General features: G+C 35.4%; 1 protein-coding gene across 3 annotated transcripts in view; it reads left to right on the forward strand.

The window, feature by feature from the left end:
• ZNF638 (zinc finger protein 638) overlaps positions 1-22865 on the forward strand; it is an 88860-nt gene that overhangs the window by 62296 nt on the left and 3699 nt on the right. For all 3 annotated transcript variants that reach the window (XM_012475638.3, XM_021670729.2, XM_064364230.1), the window contains 10 exons: positions 1073-1201; positions 3090-3131; positions 3943-4077; positions 6269-6394; positions 10491-10528; positions 14738-15965; positions 16559-16624; positions 18031-18985; positions 19989-20030; positions 20427-20531. In XM_012475638.3, the coding sequence (XP_012331061.1) occupies positions 1073-1201; positions 3090-3131; positions 3943-4077; positions 6269-6394; positions 10491-10528; positions 14738-15965; positions 16559-16624; positions 18031-18985; positions 19989-20030; positions 20427-20531 (2866 nt within the window). The remainder of the gene's footprint in view (positions 1-1072; positions 1202-3089; positions 3132-3942; positions 4078-6268; positions 6395-10490; positions 10529-14737; positions 15966-16558; positions 16625-18030; positions 18986-19988; positions 20031-20426; positions 20532-22865) is intronic.

The raw sequence follows: 22865 nt of genomic DNA on the forward strand, positions 1-22865 counted from the left end.
CGAGACCAGTCTAGTGAACATGGTAAAGCCCTGCCTCTACTAAAAATATAAACAATTAGCCAGGCTGGAATCCCAGCTACTCTGGAGGCTGAGTCAGGAGAATTGCTTGAACCCAGGAGGCGGAGGTTGTGATGAGCCGGGGATCACACCGCTGCACTCCAGCCTGGGCAACAGAGCAAGACTCCATCTCAAAAAATTAAAAAAAGCCAGGTGCGGTGACTCACGCCTGTAATCCCAGCAGTTTGGGAGGCTGAGGTGGGTGGATCACAGGGTCAGGAGTTTGAGACCAGTCTGGCCAGCATGGTAAAGCCCCATCTCTACTTAAAATACAAAAAATTATCTGAGCATAGTGGCGGGTGACTGTAGTCCCAACTACTTGGGAGGCTAAGGCAGGAGAATTGCTTGAACCTGGCATGTGGAGGTTGCAGTGCACCGAGATCTCGCCACTGCATTCCAGCCTGGGCAACAGAGCAAGACTCCATCTCAAAAAAAAAGAGATAATTCATTTAAAAATAGGCTTACATTTATAAGCAAACACATAGGTTTCTATCTCATTAATTATCAAATATGTAGAAGTTTCAATCTCTTTACTTACCAAGGTGTGAAAATTAAACCCAAAATGTATGGAGCTATAGTTTTACACCTATTAAATTAACAAAATGAAAAAAGACTTCACAATTATTACACGTTTCTTTGCTTCTTTAATTTCTCATATTTTTCATATTTTATCAATAAATTTATTTACTCAAATATTAATATTGGTTAGAAATATATCTGCTACATATACTGCTACAATATATCTGCTATAGTTACTGCCCTAAGGATACAGTGTTGAATAAGATTTTCTTAATGTCATTTGCTAGACTGTCCCTTCTTTTTTCTCTCGTTAGTGTGCCTTAGTATAGTAAGTTTAGTCATTCATTGTTTCTCACTTATGGTTGTAATATTCTTGGTGTGTGGGCCTCAATTTTCTGAGGACTGTATTTTTTAATCTTAAAAATATTTACTAAGTTGTTTATACATGTAAGTCTATTTTTGAGAAAAAGTAACAAGATTTATTTTTTTATTAAAGGCATATATAGAAATAAATAGAAAAGCTGCCGAGTCTATGGTAAAATTTTATACCTGCTTCCCAGTACTGATGGATGGAAATCAACTCTCAATAAGTATGGCTCCTGAAAATGTAAATATAAAAGATGAGGTAAATCAGACCACCATTTTTACTAGTTTTTACTAGTTAAAACTATTTCACCATTTTGAGTTTTTAAATCAAATTTGTTATAGTCTGTGTTATGTTTTCTAGTTTTCATTTTGCATCATATTTTTCTCACAGACACTGAGAAAGCTTCCTGTCCCTCCAACAATCACCTAGTCACCCATTCCATTGCTTGAGAGTTACTTTCATAGTGAGGGAATCCTATTCTTCATGTGTATGTTTGGATGGAGAAAAGGTTGAATTTGGTCTAAAACCAGGTTTCTCTCTACTCTTTCTGCCATTATCTGTAATCTAAACTAGAATTCTGGAAGCTGTCTTTAGTTTTTTTTTCTCTTATTTCTTACATTCAGTTCCTTGCTAGATCTTGTTTATTTTGAGCTCGTTCCTTCTTCCTCATTCCACATACCATATTGCTTTATCTCTTAAAAACTCTTACTGGTCCAGGTGTGGTGCCTTACACTGGTGATCTCAGCACTTTGAGAGGCTGAGATGGGAGGATTGTGTGAGCCCAGGACTTCAAGACCCAAGACCAGCCTGGGCAACAAAGTGAGACCCCATCTCTACAAAACTTAATTAGCTGGGCATGGCACATACCTGTGTTCCCAGCTCCTCGGGATGCTGAGGTAGGAGGATCCCTTGAGCCCAGGAGTTGGAGGATCCCTTGAGCCTAGGAGTTCAAGGCTCCACTGAGCTGTGATTGTGCCACTGAACTTCAGCTTGGCTGACAGAGGGAGACCCAATCTCAAAAACAGACAGACCTCTTCCTGGACCAGCACTAATTGTCTTTTGTACACACTACCTCAATTTTATAAAACTCCATCTAGTTCTCAGCCTTTATCTGAAGTACACACCCTTCATTGCCTCTCTGTGGCCTATAAATATTTACCGTCAACTGCTGAGAAGCATGAGGTAGAAATATTTTATCCTTTCTAGAGGCAGGTAGAAATGCATGTAATGCAAAAATGCCTTTCATTGAGAATCATTCTAATGTCATATAATTGGTAAGATTGTTTTATACATGTTAGTAGTATCAATAAGAAAAAAAGTTAGGATCCTCAGTCTTGTAAGATCAAGTCAGCTGGGCACAGTGGCTCACATCTATATTTTGGGAGGCCAAGGCGTGCGGATCACGAGGTCAGGAGATTGAGACCATTCTGGCCAACATGGTGAAACCCCTTCTCCACTAAAAATGCAAAAAGTAGCTGGGCATGGTGTTGGATGCCTGTAATCCCAGGTATTCGGGAGACTGAGGCAGGAGAATTGCTTGAACCTGGAAAGCGGACGTTGCAGTGAACTGAGATTGTGCCACTGCACCGCAGCCTGGCGACAGAGCGAGACTCTGTCTTAAAAAAAAAAAGAAGATAATGTCCAAGTTCCTTTGCCTGCACACAGAGCCTTCTATTAGTTGTCCTCTGCCTGCTTTGATATCCTAGTTTCGTGATGTTCTTGATCTCTTCATAATTCAGTAGCACCAAATCTGTACCTTTATGCACTGTGCTGTCTTATTTGCCTACATCTCTGTTCTTCCTCATCTCCTACTTTGCTTAGTTAACTTGTAGTGTGAATTCTCTTCTGTTGTCTAAATTAAATCTCTTTATTTCTTATATGTGAATTTGAATGTCTTTCCTAAATGGTACTGCCTTATTAGTCTTTTATGTTCTTAGGGGAATAAGAAGAATTGTATGGGTTAGGATGAGATTTGTTTAGGAGAGAGAAAGATTTTTGGAAAGAACATAACTTTTGCTGCTTCTTAATTTTGTGAAATACTTTAATGCATATTTGTATAGATTGTCATATTATACATCTTAACTAAGTAAGTACATGTATGAGAAAGAGCTTATACCATCAACCTTTATCTATTTTGGCTTTTTAGGAAGCTATATTTACAACCTTGGTAAAAGAAAATGACCCAGAGGTGAGTTTTGCATGTAACTGCTCTTGTATACTTATTTAATTGATGGAAACATTGATTGTTTTATTTGTTCACCTTTTAGGAATTAAAACTTTAGAAGTAATTTTAAGATATTGAGGTGATGTCAGATGGGTCTTCTTGGTAAAAATACAAAAATAGGCTGGGCGCGGTGGCTCAAGCCTGTAATCCCAGCACTTTGGGAGGCCGAGGCAGGTGGATCACGAGGTCGAGAGATCGAGACCATCCTGGTCAACATTGTGAAACCCCGTCTCTATTAATACAAAAAAATTAGCTGGGCACGGTGGTGCGTGCCTGTAATCCCAGCTACTCAGGAGGCTGAGGCAGGAGAATTGCCTGAACCCAGGAGGCGGAGGTTGCGGTGAGCCGAGATCGCGCCATTGCACTCCAGCCTGGGTAACAAGAGCGAGACTCCGTCTCAAAAAAAAAAAAAAAAAAAAAAAAACAAACAAAAATAAACGGTTATTGTAGTCTTTGATGCGAAAAATTTTTCGGCTACTGGATTGCATACTAAGTGGTCTAATAGGTCAATATCCTGCCTGAGGATATTTTGGGTAAATGTTATGTTGATAGTAGAAATACTGTACTGCCCATTTTAGTACATCTTTTTGCTGATTATGTGTATGTAAAATTAAGAGCCCACTATCATCCCCCTTGTAGTCATTGTCTTACTCTTGGGAGAGGACATCATCTGACCTCTGTAATACTAAGTTAATGTTAATCTGTTTTACTGTTTATTGCTTCATCTGTGGTTTTTTTTTTTTCTATGCTGTCTCTTAAAAAAAAAAAACTACAGGCAAACATAGATACAATTTATGATCGATTTGTACATCTTGATAATTTACCAGAAGATGGACTTCAGTGTGTACTTTGTGTTGGACTTCAGTTTGGAAAAGTGGATCACCATGTATTCATAAGTAATAAAAACAAGGTACCAAGTTCCCTGGTAATTTAGCTATGCGTTCTATAGAGAATATATAATAACCCTATGTTCTTAAGATGTGCAACTTCTAACTCAGCTTCTGATCTGAAGCACCTATAAACATTACTGAGCCACTTTGCAGAATTATGATAAACTAGAATATTTTCTTCTGGACTGTGCCAAGAAAGAAGAGATGATCTCCTTTTCAGAAGTTCTAGTTTTTAAGGAGAAATAAGACTTACACAAGGAGGGAAAGGTAATACAGTGTAGATAGCATTATCCTTTTGGTGAGTTTAGACCTGAGTTCCTTTGGCTCTGATCTTAACTATCTTTATGGTCTTGGCTAAGTTGGTTTACACTTACTTGTAAAACGAAAGGGGTATACCTAATTTTTTTTTCTTTTTTTTTTTTTTGAGATGGAGTCTCACTCTCACCCAGGCTGGAGAACAGTGGCGTAATCTCGGCTCACTGCAGCCGCCACCCCCCGGGTTCAAGTGATTATCCTGCCTCAGCCTCCTGAGTAACTGGGATTACAGGCACATGCCACCATGCCCAGCTGATTTTTGTAGTTTTAGTACAGATGGGGTTTCAACATTTTTGGCTAGGCTGGTCTTGAACTCCTGACCTCATGATCCGCCCACCTCAGCCTCCCAAAGTGCTGGGATTACAGGCATCAGCCACCAATTACCTAATATTTCTTTAAGTCCCTTCCAGCTATGAAACACTTGAATTAGGTCTATTTGTTTGTTTATATGGAAAGAGGGGGTATAAATAAAATAATTGCTGGGTACAGTGGCTCACACCTGTAATCCCAACACTTTGGAAAGCTGAGGTGAGGGGATTGCTTGAGCCCAGAAGTTCGAGACCAGCCTGGGCAACATAGTGGGATGCTGTCTCTACAAAATGTTTAAAAATTAGCTGGGCAGGGTCGTATGTACCTGTGGTCCCAGCTGCTGGGGAGGCTGAAGCAGGAGGATGGCTTGCGCTCAGGAGTTGGTGGGTGTAGTGAGCTGTGTTCACGACACTACACTCTAGTCTGGGTGACGTAGTGAGACTCTGTCTCAAAAATAAAATAATCATTCCTTAATTTTTTGATTTGGCCTCTTTAAGAAACAAAAATTATTTCTCCATTTACATTTGGTATGCCTTCTGTATTTAATATGTATTTCAGCTCTATGTTCATTAAAATTAAATTTTTATCAGCCATATATTACCTAGAAAGGCAGGGGTTTATATGAAAGTGGACAATATTTACTTCATAAAGAGCATTTAATTAACCAACAACTAGATAATTTCTTTGATATGCTTCTAACTGATAAATAGAGCATAGAATGGAATATGATAAATAGTGTGACATAGAATGATGAATAGTGTGACAGAATGGAAGGTGGGGCACAACAGATGACACATAGGAATTCTCAACTTTCTTGCAAACGTCTAAAGCTCATTTAAAAAAAACCTGTCATTCTCTTCAGTTTTGCCTTGCCTTTATCTTTTAAGGATTGTTTTCTCTTGTTTCCTTGAAATAAGGATTAACCTTACCTTTGTAATCACATCTGAAACCTGAAAGAAAAATACATTCCAAACTTTTAAAGAATTATCATTTTTATTTTAGTAAAATGCACAGATTTTACCATTTGTGAGACACAGATTTAACATTTTAACCATGTTAGTTCAGTGATATTAAACGCCTTCACGTTGTGCAGCCATCACCACCATCCATTTCCATTTTCATCTTCTGGAACTGAAGCTTTCTATCCTTTTGACAATAACTTACCATTAATTCAGCCCTTGTCAACCATTATTTCTGTTTTTATAAATTTACTCTAGTTACTTCATGCATGTGGAATTGTATTTGCTTTTTTGTGACTGGCTCATGTCACTTAGCATAATGTTTTCAAGGTTCATCCATGTTGCAGCATGTGTCAGATTTTTCTTCCCTTTTAAAGCCAAGTAATACTGTTTTACGCATATAACACATTTTGATATCCACTCATCCATTGATGGACAGTTGGGTTGCTTCTGCCTTTGGTCTGTTATGAATAATGCTTCTTTGAACATGGGTGTACAAATACATGTTCAAATCTTGGCTTTCATTCCTTTTAGGTATATACTAAAAAGTGGAATTTTTGGATTATGTGGTTATTCTAATTTTAATTTTTTTAAAGAACTATTCATAACTTTTTAATCTTCTCCTAAGGCGATTCTTCAGTTAGATAGTCCTGAATCTGCTCAGTCAATGTACAGCTTTCTGAAACAAAATCCACAAAACATTGGTGACCATATATTGACCTGTACATTATCTCCAAAGATAGACTTACCAGAGGTAAGATTTCTCTTGTGTCAGCTTTTGTGCTTTTAGAAAATACAGAAAACATAAAGGTCATTCTCAGGCAGTGAACTATTTCTGTGTTTAGAGATGATTTTTACTATTTGTTTTGCAATCAATATTCCAATTTTCATAGTTTATAAAGCAGTGTAAATTTGAATCCATTTTGGCTTCCTCTGGGTAGAAAGAATTTTGTTTATTTTTGTTTCAGTTATATTTATTACAAACTGTTTTTGTGTTACGACATAAGATTTCATAGATTCTTGGCTTACACAGTAGTACATGTAGGAGAGCTATGAATAGTCCACCTTTGAAAGCATTAAATTTGAACTCAGATATTTTCTCCTTCTATTCCATTGCATGCCGATAGCAGAGGTATATAATAGGACCTTATATCTAGTGTCCATATGTTTTTTGTTAATGTGTTAAAAATCTTGCACTATGTAAAGAAAAAGGCAATTTCATCATCTAAATCCAAATTAAATAGAGTATCTGTAAATAAATGTATTATGATAGGTATCAGCTTCAACACAAATGAGTGGCTCATTTCAGCTGATAATTTCAGAAAAAAATATAAATGTTTTTAGCTATTTCCCAGCAGAGAATGCATTTTAAAATTTTTGTGATTTATATTTTTCAAGTTGTTACTGTGTTCAACTAAGTTCAAAATTAAACACTGACTGTAATCTTTATTCCAGAAATACAGTCCCGAATTCTTAGAGATAAAGAAAATTAAACAAGTGAAAGTTTACATAAACTTCTGCCTGAATTGATACTTCACTTCCTAAGCTCTTACCCAGAACTTTATTTGTATAGCTTAAGTTGGGTAACACATTTGACTTATTTATAACAGTTTTCAATTGACTGCTATTTAAAATGAGTTAGTAAATCAACTCTTTATTATTCTCTCTTCAACATCTGTGGTTTTTGTTAACCTGAAATGTTACTTCTTATGTAGTATGTGTGATCTTTATTTCAGTATCATCTATAGTTAGCTTGTGTACGAAGCATGTAGCACTCCACTCTAAATACTGAAAACTAGTATCTGCATTTTTGATATCATTATTATGAAGATATTTACTTCAGAATTAAGTAATAATAAGAATGGGGGGTTTATAAAGAAGCGAATATGTGTAATATGTGTTCATAACCTCTACACTCACAGGTGAGTTTCTTATATTTCCAGTCATTTCTCAAAGAGCTGCCACATTTTTGTTTTCATAAGTTTATGGCTTTCTTATATGGTTTAGGGTATGTATTTTGTTGAAAGGGAGAAAAAAATGGCAGTCTTCATGTTGCTTGATTATCTGTAACTTAATGGAATCTCCTTTCAGAGCTATTTTTGCGACTCTTAATTTATGACCATTTGTTTTGTCAACCAGTTATACATCTTGGTTTTTTTTTTTTTCGTTGTTTTTCTGAGTTATGTCTGCTTTTTCTTGGATTCTTTATCTGTCACATCACAGATTGTTTTTCTGTTTGCTAGAGTACATTCTCAAATTTTTTTTTTTACCCCCAGAAAGTCTGTGTAGGCAGTACATTTTCTGAGTCTCTGGATGTTTGAAACTGACTTTATTTTGCTCTTATGTATTTCATTGATTGATTGTCTACATGTAAAATTCTGTTCTTAGGTTATTTTTCCTGTCACTTGGGCTGGAGTGCCATGGTGCAATCATGGCTCACAGCAGCCTTGACTCCTGAGCTTAAGTGATCCTCTCACTTAAGCCTCCAGAGTAGACTATAGGTGCATGCCACCATGCCCGGCTATTTTTATTTTATTTTATTTTATTTTTGATTTTTTTATGTTTGTGTAGATGGGGTCTCACTGTGTTCCCCAGGCTGGTCTCAAACTTCTGGCCTAAAGTGAGCCTGCAGCCTGGGCCTTCCCAAGTTTTGGAATTACAGGTGTGAGCCACTGTGCCTGGCCCTAAACTAGTATTTATCTAATTCTTTTTCTCTATGCTAACAACACTATTTTAGGGGTTGGAATACCATGATGAACGCTGTTTCAATATCTTTGTTCTTGAGGATTATATTTTAGTGGAGGACATAGACTATAAACAGATACAAGTGGTAAAACGACTGTGAATAAATAAGGTAAAAAAGAGACTGATTAATATGAGGGATGTGTATCTTAAAGTGGTAGTCCCCCAGCAGAAGAGTTATATGAGAGACCTGATAGAAGTAAGAGAGCAAGCTCTAAGAAAATATCAAGGAGAAGAGATGTTCAGACAGAAGATCAAAGGCTTTAGGGACATATTTGATGATTCAGGAATTTCCAAAGATAGGGCTGGTATTGCTAGTCCGGTGAGTAAGGTTTTTTCTTGGTTTGGGACTCATTTCCCACATCCTGCTTAGAGCAGAATGATTTTTATAAAATCTAAAGCTGAGGTAGGTTTTTTTTTTCCCCCCACATAAGGGAAGTTTGTTTTGTTTTGTTTTGTTTTCCTTTTCTTCTCCAAGATTAAGTCTTGCTCTGTTGCCCAGGCTGGAGTGCAGTGGTGCGATCTTGGCTCACTGCAACCTCCACCTGCCAGGTTCAAGCAATTCTCCTGCCTCAGCCTCCCAAGTAGCTGGGACTACAGGCGTGCGCCACCGTGCCCGGCTAGTTTTCGTATTTTTAGTAGAGATGGAGGTTTACCATGCTGGGCACGTTCATCTGGAACTCCTGACATCGTGATCTGCCCACTTCAGTCTCCCAAAGTGCTGGGATTACAGACGTGAGCCACTATGCCCGGCCCCAGGGAAGTTTTTCTATTACTATTTTTTGATTTATTCCCTTCAGTTTTTAATATTCTATTTTTCTGGAAATAACATCAGTACTGATTTCATAGATGCTATATTCTCTTGAATTTTTATGAGGATGTTCTTTTGAGTTTTTTAAAAGGCACTTTTAAAAACATAAGCATATAAAACCAACTAAAGAAAAGATATTTCAGTTGTCTGAAATATCTTTTCTTTAGTTGGTTTTATATGCTTATGTTGTTCACTTTTGTGCGTTTGTTTTTCTGTTATTCTTTTGTGAATAAGGAAGCAGGTTGACCAATATAGGTATCTGATGTAGTGTTCCACTGATATCATATAGATTTTTTTTTTACCCCCCTCTAATAAACTCTTCTCCTGAATGGAAAGCTGCTAATAAATACTCTCTGTGATTGGGACTTATAAACCATCATTTTTAATTTTGGCAATATCATTAGGATATTAACTAGACTTGATAATCCCTTTACTGGAATAACTAGATATCCCAGTAAAGGAAGTCTTTACTGTGGGACTCCCAACACCTATGCCAGGAATCCTCTCTAGACCCATTGAATTTCCTTAAAGTACTGTTTTCAGTTTTTAGTCTTACAAAATCTTTCTAGAAAGAAAGTTTCTACCCAGAGAATGCATGAGTTCTCAGAAAAGGCTTCCTTCTAGTATGTATAAGCTCTAAATGGCAGATATTTTTGCCATTTTGTTCACCGATGCATCCCAAGTAGCTAGGACAGTGCTTGGCATGTAAGGACAGATTTTTAATTCTTGCCCTTTTTGGGACTCTCGAATATTGCTTTCTTGGGGCCCACATATCAGATAAATATTTAAAATATTTATCAGATATCAGACAGATCCTTAAAAGGATTCTTGTTCAATTTTGTCCAGCATTTCTAGGTATTTTGAATAGGAAACTTTTTTAGTCGGCTGATCTCTCTTATAATAGAAGTCTTTTAAAATAATACCACAAAGAAGATGTTGATATTTAACATTTATTGATTTTATTCTAGGCAAAAGATAGTATTTCCAGACTTCTAAAGTCAAAAAAAGTTTCTTATGTATGTCACTATTAAGGAAACTTATTTTTCTCATTAATTGCTTCATATAAATTATTGTGTGTGACCTAATTTGGAGGTTTTTATCTACTTAGAAAACATTCTAGAACCTGGTAGTAATGTAAACACTTCACTAGCTGCTTTGGTACATTTTTCAAGCGTTTTTTTTGTTTTTTGTTTTTTTCTTTTTTGAGCTTAAATTTTAACTAAAAACATTGCTTTGATAGTTAAATATTTCAAATCCAGTGGAATAGCCTCTTAATAAAATGCTGATTATGTTACAGGTGCAAACCGAGCAAGACCCAGACTTAGAAAAAGAAAGGTATGTTGCTTTATGTTTACTAACACTTTTATATAGCATTTCGTTTCTGAATTTCATTGCTGTATTTTATAGTTATGGCTCACATGGAGTAAAAAGTTTCTATTCTACATGTTTGTTTTGTGTACGTATGGGCTTGTTATAGTTTTCTTTTGGAATTCTGCCTGACCTAGAAGTTGTGTTTGTTGTTTTTTGTTTATTTACTCTCATTCAAGTACTTACGGAATATTTAGAGTAACTGCATATATAAACAGTTTGAATTAAATAAACATCACTTTAGAAAAGTTTTAAGACTCTCAACTCAACTCCATGAACAGTAATTACATTGTTTTTGTTAAGTTTTTCTCTTCTAAAACATGATAGTAAAATTTTAACCTTTTAAAGTTACTTAATTTCAGTGTGTATTTTGAACTTTTTAAAAAACAACTGGGTGGGGGCAAATACATATTTGGCCAGAAAACTTATATATATGGTTTTGCGTTATCAGAGGAATTAAAGCTTGTTCTCCAAAGTCTCCACAAACTGGTGATTTACAGCCTTGTTTTGACCACATAAAGTACACCCTCTCCTTAATAACTTTCTTATTCCGATGGATGTCCTCCTTATCACCACCCTTGTTTCACCAATTAATGACTTGCCTTTCGTTGCTCTTCATGTGAATCACTGATTTAGAATATTTCTTTTTACTCCTGTATACTAATTGATTTATCAGTATTTGTTAGTCCTTGTTGTAAGAGCATATATTTGTTTGAAACAGCAGTTTGAAAGTGTTTAAATATGAAAAGTGTTTAAATATGGAAAAGTGTTTATTTGATGTACTGATTTTAAGATCGCTGAAAAACAATGTCTTACTGATTTTTCTTCTAAGTATTTAATTTTCATAAAATCAGGTATTTTAGTTGATAAAGATGATGAGTACATTAAAATATATCAGTAACTTTAAGCAATAGGTTTGCTCTTTGTGTCAGCACAGGGTTTTTAAAGTTGTATGTCATCATACCAATTACATTCACATACCTAAGAAATAATACCACCAGGAGTGTGTGTGATGTGAAAGCCCATGAAGGGCTTAATAAACGGTGCCTATGTAGTAGTATACATAGACCTAAAGATTGGTCACGGTAACTCTGTGGCAAAACCCATTTTATTTCATTTTACAAAGTTTTTTTGAGGTCTGCATGAAAAGTTGTTGTCTATAGCAGTAGCAGTTGGTTATTGTTCTCTCTTTAGACAAAGCTTTTAAAATTGAATATATTTCTTCATGAATTTACAGATAATGTTCAACCTCATAAAATTAATTTTTAAAATCAGCACCAAAAACTTAATTCCTCCCCCTCCCTTTTTTTTTTTTTTTTTTTTACTTACGTTAGAGAAAAGGATGTGGGATAGGTCCAGAATACTAAACGTTTCTTTTAGAGTACACTGATGGCTGAGAAAATACTATTTGTTGTTTTGGTTGTGTTTTTTTTTTTTTAAAGACAGGGTCTTGCTGTGTTGCTCAGGCTGGCCTTGAACTCCTGAGCTCAAGCTCTTTTCCCACCTCAGCTTCCTGTGTAGCTGGTACTACATGCAGTTGTTTGTTTTGTTTTGTTTTGTTTTGTTTTGTTTTGTTTTGTTTTAAAGCACTTGTGATTGTCAGTTCATCATGAATATGGTGCTTTTGTTTATAACTAATGTAAACTATTTAAATACTGTTTAGAGGAAATTTTACGTGGGTACATTCATAATTTAATACTTCACATTATGTCTGTATTCATCCTGTTGAGATGGAAACAGATTTTATTTACCATGTGATTAAGGCCACAAATAAAAATGCTAGATGAAATTTTTCTAATTCATTAATGTTAGGAAGTACCCAGTTGGTCTCTGAAATAAACTCTAATCTTTAGTATTATGAAGTCCCAGTCTAAAGTTTCTCAAGATATTTGTATTTCAGTTTTTATGTTTGTTCTCATGCCCAGCTTTTATTGCTTGCTTTTTCTGAAGGCTGTGAAATTCTGGTATTATTGGTGTATGGGGGCAGGAGGGAGGAGTGGCAAATGTGATATCTGTATCTCAAATGCCTTTCTGGAATCCTTTTATGTTGTATTTCCCAGAATATGACTTGTGTTTTCATTTGATCTTTACAAAGTGGTTGTTTAACTTTGGTGTTAATGTCATTTGACATTTCAAATTGTCTTTTCAGACTATCTTGATCAATACTGAGGCTTTCCCCCATATTAGTCAGAAAGCATATACTAGTTTTGGTAAATGACTTCTCTAAATAAAACACTGTGATTTAATAAGACTAGCACACAAGGACAAATGTGGAACTAAATAATTTTCTGAGTAGACCTGAGTTCTCTGTTTCAAGTATGGAACTGCATAATGGTTCAGATTGTATAAAAGATAATTTTTTATTGAAAAATTTTAAATATGGTAAAGGGAAAAGTCTCGCTATATGCTCGAACCAGAAATCAAGGTCTCCATTGTTATCCTAGCCCCATAGATGTTTTTACATAGCCCTAAGTTTCTAAAGCTTTTATGTAGGGTTAATACGTAGTATAGTAATGAGGCAGGAATTTGAATATATTCTTCATTATTGGAAATGAGTCTTGTAATTTAAAGACAAAAGCTTGTTTTGAGAAATAATATTCATGTACCTGCTGTAACTGTGAATGTCACTACTCTTTCTTTTCACTGTTGTGCTTTGCCAAAAATTTTATTTTGAATTGTAAAAATTTGAAACCATTAAAATTAGCCGTTGATATTTTGAATAAAAGGGATATGATTATTTCAAATAAAAACCATTTTAGCATGCAAAGAATAACTTCCAAAATGAATAGAATATTCATTAAGGTTTATGGTCAAGAGATATTTCTTTAATCTGGTAGAAAAGTTTTCTCCTCAGGATGTAATCTTTGGGGCTTGAAGGAAGACTAGTTTAGTTCAATGATTTAAGACCCTGATGTTGTAGCATGACTTACTCTAAACTTCTTAAATATGATTACTGTTTGAGCACATAGATATATATCATCTTGTGTTAACTAAAGGGTACATGGGCACCCTTTAAGAAGCAAGTCAAAAGGGATGATTCATCCTCTCCTTCCTAAAAATTAGGAGAAGAAGGTCAATACTTGTTAATAATCACGTATTGATATGATAGGATCACTTTCCGGTGTCTTTCTCCAACCTGCTGCTTCTCATTATGTGAATATATTTGGTAAATTTTAATTTGCATTGATAACATGTTGAGTGTTGTTTTTGGAAGCTAAGGGTTTCCTTGTCCTTCAAAGTAACCTCTGATTTGTAGAATATTAATATAAAAATAACTTACTCTGTATCTACCTCAGTGAAAGTACTGGAATTATAGAATCACATACTTTTCATATACTTTAGATTTGGAAAGATCATGATGAAATAAGATGAGTTTTATAACTTAGCCATGCATTTCCTCCATTTCTTCTAAATAATATTACTTAAACATTTAAGTTAAATATTAGAATTATACATTGTTCTCTCTAATTGGGAAGGTTTATTTTTTTAACTTATTTCTTCTTATAGCCAAAAGCAAATATTTATAATAAGACTGTATGTTCACGTAAGGTGGTTGTATCAGGTTTTGTCACTAACTTTACATCTTTAATAGAGTATACAAAGAATACTTTGAAAAAAGTTTTCTTTTAAGTATTATTAATAATACAGTTCTTGGGTAATTAAAAAAATATTCTACATCCATAAAAGTAAAAATAGGTGTTATGATGTACAATATTGGTCTCTTCTCCCCACCAATTTCTGTTTATATTCTTTTTATCACTTAATTTTAAATCATAGTGCATGGATCATTAGTTTCATTGTAAAATTGTACACATATATTTTATTTCAGTTACCACTGTTGGGAATAAGACCTGATAATATCTGAAGTATCTAAAATTTACATTTGGCCTTTCAGTGTTAGGCGTTAACTTGACACAGGAAGGAAGATATTGGCTATAATCATGAGTGCCAAAGGAACATATCAACAGCATAATTTATATTACATATTTGCATCAAAACATCTTAATCATTCTAATGCTGATTGGTTGGATTTCCCAGTGCTTATTACTAATGCATCAGGAAGTCTTAACAATTGGCATCAACAGGATTATTTATAATGGTTGAATTCTCATCATAGTTTGATTTTTGTTTGTGTTTTTGTTTGTGTTCTTTTTGTTTGTTTTTAAATACTTTTAGCCCTGGCTTGAAAAACAATCCAGTTGATGAAAGTGAGGTCCAAACAGCAACTGATAGTCCCTCTGTTAAACCTAATGAGCTTGAAGAAGAAAGTACACCCAACATGCAAACAGAAATTTTGGTACAGCAGGAGGAGCCTTGTGAGGAAGAACCTGAAAAAGCAGCATGTGATTCTGACTTTGCTATTGAAACATTGGAGGTTGAAATTCAAGGGGAGGAGGTCAAAGAAGAAATTCCTCTTGTAGCATCCACTCCAGCCAGTATTGAACTATTCACTGAAAATGCCGAGGAGTGTGCTTTAAATCAGCAGGTGTATAACAGTGACTTGGAGGAGAAAGACGCAGGAATTATTAACCCTGAAACAGCATTGTTACCATCTGACAGTGTGTTTATAGAAGAAAGGAACATCAAAGGAGTTACAGAAGAATCTCCATCTGAAGCAGAAGATTTCTTTTCTGGAGTTACACAGTCTGTGGTGGAAGCTATAGCCGAAGTAGAAAAACCTGAAACTGTTTCAGAAATATTGCCATCAGCTTGTATTGTGACATTAGTACCAGGAGTTTCCACTGGGGATGAGAAGACAGTGGGCAAAAAGAGTATTTCTGAAAAAAAAAGTAACATGGATGAAAAGGAGGAGAATGAATTTAATACTAAGGAAACCAGAATGGATCTTCAAATAGGAACAGAGAAGGCTGAAAAGAATGAAGGTAGGATGGTTGCAGAAAAGGTGGAAAAGATTATGTCATCAGTGAAAGAAAAGCCTGCAGAAAATACTTTATTCAAGGCATACCCAAATAAAGGAGTGGGTCAGGCTAATAATCCTGATGAAACTAGTAAGACTAGTATTCTAGCAGTATCCAATGTATCTAGCAATAAATCAAGCATCAAGGCTGTTGTAGTCTCTTCTCCTAAGGCAAAAGCTACAGCTTCGAAAACTGAAAATCAGAAAAGTTTTCTAAAATCTGCACTTAGAGATCAAATAAATGCTGAAAAGAAACTTTCGGTTAAGGAATTTGCTCTACTTAAACCTACAAGTGCCAGGTCAGGCTTGGCAGAAAACAGCAGTAAATTGAAACCCACTCAGAGCAGTTTTACCAGAGGAGGCAGTGGAAAGATCTCAGCCCTGCAAGGCAAGCTTTCTAAACTGGATTACAAGGATATAACAAAACAATCTCAGGAAACAGAAGCTAGACCTTCCATCATGAAGCGGGATGACAGCAACAATAAGGTGAGGAGGGTAGGAAGAATGGCACAGTGTGTCTTTGAAGTGATTATTAGCTCCGCTGGTGTAGCTATGGAGTAGGAGATGTAATTTTGTTTCATACTTTCATCTCCTCACTCCACCCCAGAAGCTCGCATTTTCTTTTCTTACATGATTCCATTGTTTAAGCCAGTATACGTTTAGAGTGTTAAGCTTGAGTTTATAATTTATTGACAGGTTTGAAAAGCATTATTTGGAAAAACTTTGGTCAGAAATAACTGATTTAAAAAAAAAAAAGTCTGCAGTGAATCTCCTAAGGTGATTTACTACTTTGCTTCTGAATGGGAAACTGTTTCCTCTCTTAAATTGAACCTTCTTCTGTCAGGTCACTGATTGCCCAACTATAGACATTGTGAGACGAAAAGATCAGTAAAACTGAATTTAACTACAACTTGTAGAGACTGTGCCTATACTGTTTAATGACTGTTGATTTAGTTTTGTATATGTGTTAAATATTTGCATAATTGACTGTATTTTGGTAATGATTTCTGGGTTTTTTTTAATACCATTTAATTTGGTTGTAAATTCTGTTTTTCTGTATTTCTTATTTATTATTTCAGACTTTGGCTGGACAAAACACTAAGAATTCTAAAAGTGCCGCTGGTAGAAGTTCCAAATCTAAAGAGGTAAAAAGTAGATCACGGACCGTAACCCTTTTTTTTCATCGCTCCATAGCACAGTGCATCTATCTTAGAACTTGTGCCTGCCTTATAATAGTTAATACAAATGTTAGAGAGTTAGAGGTATAGAGCAAGGGATAGGGATAAGATGTTTTATTTTTAATTTACCTCTAATCCTACCATTAATTTACTTTTTGACCTTGAGTTAGCCTAAACACCTTGTGTTCTTGGTGAAGGAGCAAAATGTTATATGGGGACAGAAAGAGAGTAGAGTAGGAAAATACCTCCAATCTCATACTGACAGGAATAGGTTGTAGACACAGAAAAAAAATCATATATGTAAAGGAGAATGACTGACATTTGACTTGATTCATCCTAATTTTGTTAAAACGGGTTATTCTTTTGGCTCTAATTTAACCTTAAGTGAATGGTGGATGGTCTCTAAGATTTACTTTTCTGGTACCACATTCTGTTGCCAAACAAACATATTTTATGTTTGGTTGTTGAGTATTTCAGATTTTTACCATTCATAGAATATTGTTTCAGTCATTTTACTTTTATTACCTGGTAGGGGATGAATTTGTGCCTCTGTTGTTGGGGCAAGGAGAAATGTTATTGGTTTAAAGCAGTAATAAGAATTGTGGCTACTTCATTTTGCTTTGTTAAGTTGATACTACAACTGCTTGCAGATAATTCTCCCTAGAAATTACAAGATTTGTATTCTAATGTCATTGTTATATATAATAGCAGTTGATCACTGATAACATACTAAATGTGCAGGAGCCCTGGTAAGAATTTATCTTCTTTACTATTGGAAGTATTTTAAAAATTACAGATACTTTGTTTTCAAAAACAATTATATTAGATATTGAGTCTTAATAACTTTTCCATACAACTTTCTCAAAATGTAACCATTTATTAAAATACATATTCTATAGTTAATTAATGTGTAACCAATATACAGTGATAAATGGAACAGTCAATTAGCTGTTTACTTTCTAACTATATTTGAGGTGCTTTTAGAGGTCCAGTAAGTCTCCTAGAACACTTGTTAGATGTTTGACATGTGGAACAGTAAATCCTTTATATTGTTTGACAAATGCTTTAAATGTAATATTTTTATGTGTCATACTTCAAAACTCATCATTTAGAAAATGTAATCTTACTGAATTTAAGAAGTGGAATTAGGTTGATATTGTTAGGATTTTACCTTTGGCTTATACTTTGTGAATTATAGCTAAGTCATTTATGGGGCTTAAAAAAAAAAACAACTCTTAATTTTAGCCTTTTGAGAACTTAATTGGCACTGAAATTCTCCCAGGTGATCTGCATGCACATGTATTGTGACTATTTGGAATCTAGGCAGTGTTCAAAGTTTGTTTACAATACTATGATTTTTAACTTTCCAACAGGAACCATTATTTCCATTTAATTTGGATGAATTTGTTACTGTGGATGAGGTTATAGAAGAAGTGAATCCTTCTCAAGCCAAGCAGAATCCACTAAAGGGAAAAAAGAAAGAAGCTCTCAGAAATGTTCCGTTCTCTGAACTTAACTTAAAGAAGAAAAAGGGGAAAACTTCAGCCCCTCGTGGTGTTGAGGGAGAACTATCTTTTGTAACATTGGATGAGATTGGGGAAGAAGAAGATGCAGCCGCACATCTAGCACAAGCTCTAGTCACTGTGGATGAAGTAATTGATGAAGAAGAACTAAATATGGAAGAAATGGTAAAAAATTCAAATTCACTTTTTACATTAGATGAATTAATTGACCAAGATGATTGCATTTCCCACAGTGAACCTAAAGATGTTACTGTTCTGTCAGTGGCTGAAGAACAAGATCTTCTCAAACAGGAACGCTTGGTAACTGTGGATGAAATTGGAGAAGTGGAAGAGCTACCTTTGAATGAGTCAGCAGACATAACTTTTGCCACTTTAAATACAAAAGGAAATGAAGGAGATACTGTAAGGGATTCTATTGGCTTCATTTCTTCTCAGATGCCTGAAGACCCTTCTACTTTAGTTACTGTAGATGAAATACAAGATGACAGTAGTGATTTGCATTTAGTGACTTTGGATGAAGTAACTGAAGAGGATGAAGACTCTCTGGCTGATTTTAACAACCTTAAAGAAGAACTTAATTTTGTTACTGTTGATGAAGTTGGAGAGGAGGAGGATGGAGATAATGATTTAAAAGTTGAGTTAGCACAAAGCAAAAATGACAGTCCCACAGATAAAAAAGGGAATAGAAAGAAGAGATCTGTGGACACAAAAAAGACAAAATTTGAAGCCGTGTCCCAAGTGGCTCCAGTAAATGAGAATGTTACGGAAGAAGATTTAAAAACCGTGATTGAAAGACGCTTAACAGGTAGATACTTGGAATAGTAATCTTTCTGATTTATGAGGAGATTTCATTTAAAATTAATTTTATAATACATGTTGTGGCATTACCAATAATTTCACCCAGTATTGATATCAGAAGCCAACAGACAGTTACAGTCAACAATAAATTTTCCAAAGAACTGTATACAAGTTTTAGTTTTGTAGTTATACAGCAGAACTTACTCCAAGTTATGCTTCAAGAAAGAATGACAAAAAGAAAACAAACTAAAGTAGCCAAATTAGAATTGGAATGAAAATGATACATTTGTATTGTGGGGAAAAGACAACTTTTGATAAATAGAAGAATATTTACATCAGATTGCCTCCCAGTTTTTACTTAGACTTAGGATTTAGAACAATTTATAAAGGAACTGTTTTGTTTTAAAGTAATATTGTAATGATACAGAATAGTAGGGCAGCTCACTTTCTGAACTTGAGGGAGATAAAAATAATTTCCATTAAGAAAATCTTGAGGCCCAACATTGTGGCTCATACTTATTGTCTCAGCACTGCACTTAGGGAGGCCAGGGTAGGAGAATCGCTTGAGGCCAGGAGTTCGACACCAGTCTGGGCAACCTAGCAAGACTCTTCTCTCTACAAAAAAATTATAAAATGAGCCAGGGACAGTGACATGGATATGTGGTCCCAGATGCTTAGGAGACTAAGGCGAGAGATCACTTGAGCCCAGAAGGTCAAAGTTGTGTAAGCCATGGTCGTGCCACTGCGCTCCAGCCTTGGTAACAGTGAATGAGACACTTTGTCTCCAAAAAGAAGAAAAGAAAAAAAACCTTTCAAAAGATTTAACTCAACTTAGAACAAAATACTAGGAAGGTCCCACAGGCTTATGGAACAAATCAGAAAAACATTCATAGAACACTCTGGGAAAAGAAGATAGAAAAGCATAGTTGTTTGAAAAATGGTAACTGGGAACAAAAGGAAATGTTTAGATTAAACTGAATATTCTTTTTTTTTTTTCTATTGCATTTTAGGTTTTGGGGTACATGTGAAGGACATGCAAGATTGTTGCATAGGTACACACGTGGCAGTGTGATTTGCTGCCTTCCTCCCCTTCACCTATATCTGGCATTTCTCCCCATGTTATCTCTCCCTACCTCCCCACCCGCTGCTGTCCCTCCCCTATTTCCCCCCAACAGACCCTAGTGTGTAGTGCTCCCCTTCCTGTGTCCACTTGTTCTCATTGTTCAACACTCGCCTATGAGTGAGAATATGCAGTGTTTGATTTTCTGTTCTTGAATATTCTTAAATAGAATTCTTCTATTTATATTAGCAGTAGGCTTCCCACCCAAATTTGGGTATATTTTGCAAAAAAAATTATAATGTTGAAATTGTTATTCAGACAGTATCATATGATTAAAACAATATAAATACTGTTACTAGAGCAGTAAATTAAGACTTTCTTTTTAAAGCTAAAACTCCAACCAAGAGAGTTAGAATTGGGAAAACTCTGCCATCAGAAAAAGCTATTGTGACAGAACCAGCAAAAGGTGAAGAGGCCTTCCGGATGAGTGAAGGTAACGCAGGATTGTTTGAATGGGAAGGAAAGTTACACAACACAAGATAGTAGTTGGAGGTTTCAGAGATACATCTAAGAAGAAAAGTAGAAAATCAGTGTAATAGAGCAGGGGTGGGAAAAGTCAACTTAATTAGATGTGGGTAAGATTTTGATCTTTGTAATTTATAGAGAATGGATTATTGATAATTAGAATCTGCCAGATTAGTGGAAATGATTCTTGAAAGGTTATTCTGATCATGTTGCCTCGTCAGATATAAATTATTTATTAACTAGCTGCTATTTGTGGAACTTGCTTTGTGGATGCTTCTAAGCAGCCAGCCATGAATTAAAGAAGAAGTCTTAATAGAATTTATGAAATTTAAGTTGAAACAAATAAGGAAATGTCTAGTGAAAAAGAATGCTTTAGTCACTCAACAGATATTTGTCATATCCATTCTGTTGGGCACTGTTCATAACAGAATGTTAAAAAAGGGTAGACAAAAGAAAGTACATAGCTCCTGCTCTCAAGGGGTTTGTTGATTCAGAGAGGTAAAGCAAGAAATCACCTTGCCAGTATGATTATTTAAATAGAGCACTATAAGGGTATCCCTTTTACCATTCTAATTGTAGCACCCTCGTTGCCCTCTTTTTTTTCCTATCCTGTTGTCTCTAAGGAAAACTTAATCAATTATGATTCTGTCTAAGGAGTTCATTGAATTTGATCTCAAGTGGGCTGTCAGTACTGCTCCCAATATATTAGAAGTCTCCTTCCTTTACTCTTTTCTAACCAGATGTAAAATTAGCCTTTTCCCCCTTCTACATCACCTAGCCCATTTCTCACTGGATGTCCTTGCTTTCGTTTTTATTTCCCAGAGTAAATCTAGGATCTCCCTTGTCTGCCAGCTTATATTTGACTTTACAAACATAAAATTTGACCAAGTCTTTCCCATTGAAAACAATATCCCTTTGACCTTGAAATCTCTCTAGCTCCTGTCTTTTCTCCTTCTTTTTAGAGCAGAGCATCTAGAAAGAACCACCTACTTCTACATCTTAATTTCCCATTGAACTCAATGTATTTTGGCTTCTTTCTTCTACCACCTTCCTGAAAATGATGTTGATGTACCCCCATTGGGTTGTTACCAAACTTGATTTTTTAAAGTATTTTCTTCTTAAGTTAGTCTTACTTGACTTTTTACATGATTGGTTACTTTTGATTATGTTCTCTTTCTTGAAACTCTTTGCAAGTCATGGTCAAGTGGGTATTCCTTCTTCCTTGTCCATTCTTTTTCATAACCAATCTTTGATAATGAAACTATAGGTGGTGGTTTAGTAATTAGGTTCTCGCATGATTTCATGAGGTCACCCCCCGATTTCAGAATTTCTGTATGGTAGGGCAACTTTGGCAATCAGTTTGCTTGGAACTACCTCATTTCAACTGAGTAATGTAAAAGGATGATTTAGTTACTGCTTACATAACAGTGTATTTCTATTAATGAACAATATGTTTGACAAAAGACCTAGCTTAAGAAAAAGTCATTTTCCACACAATTGTAAACTTAAATCATTTATTTTAATCTATTTTAATTATATAATTTTAATATATGTTATATATTATTAAGATGAATGTGCCTTTGGAGTGGCAGGAACAGATATGTTTGGGAAAGTTTATTGCTCTGATGAGGAAATAAACAATTATAGGAAGAGATTGGAGGCAAGGAAACCAGATTATTTTAACCATCAAGTTAAGAAAACATTCTAGGACTTGATGATCGGTAAAATATGAGGAATAAGAGTAAGTAATGGTTTCAGAGTTCCTAGCCATCCCCTCAGGAATACCAAAGAGTAGCCCATTGGTGGCTAACGCCTATAATCGCAGCACTTTGGGAGGCCAGGGCGGGTGGATCACCTGAGGTCAGGAGTTTTAAGACCAGCGTGACTGACATGGTGAAACCCTGTCTCTACTAAAAAACAAACAAACAAACAAACAAACAGAAATTAGCCAGGCGTGTGGCAGCGTGTGTCTGTAACCCCAGCTACACAGGAGGCTGAGGCAGGAGAATTGTTTAAACCCTTAAGCAATTCTTAAGGGAGGCCAAGGTTGCAGTGAGCCAAGATCATGTCACTGCACTCCAGCCTGGGCAACAGCGAGACTCTTATCTCAAAAAAAAAACCAAAAAACAAAAAACGTAGCCCAAATGTAAGGAGGGAACACTGAACTTGAAGTCACAAAGTCTTAGTTCTAGCCTAATGTCACTCACTAGCCATGCAATCTCGGGCATACCTGTTTATTACCTCTCTTGATTGTGCTTTCTCCATCTCTGAAGAAATAGGGATAATAATGATTTGACTTGCC

The sequence above is a fragment of the Aotus nancymaae genome, unplaced genomic scaffold (genome assembly GCF_030222135.1).
Source record: "Aotus nancymaae isolate 86718 unplaced genomic scaffold, 86718_ANA_hifiasm-v0.15.2.pri h1tg000057l, whole genome shotgun sequence".
Classification (NCBI taxonomy): Eukaryota; Metazoa; Chordata; class Mammalia; order Primates; family Aotidae; genus Aotus; species Aotus nancymaae.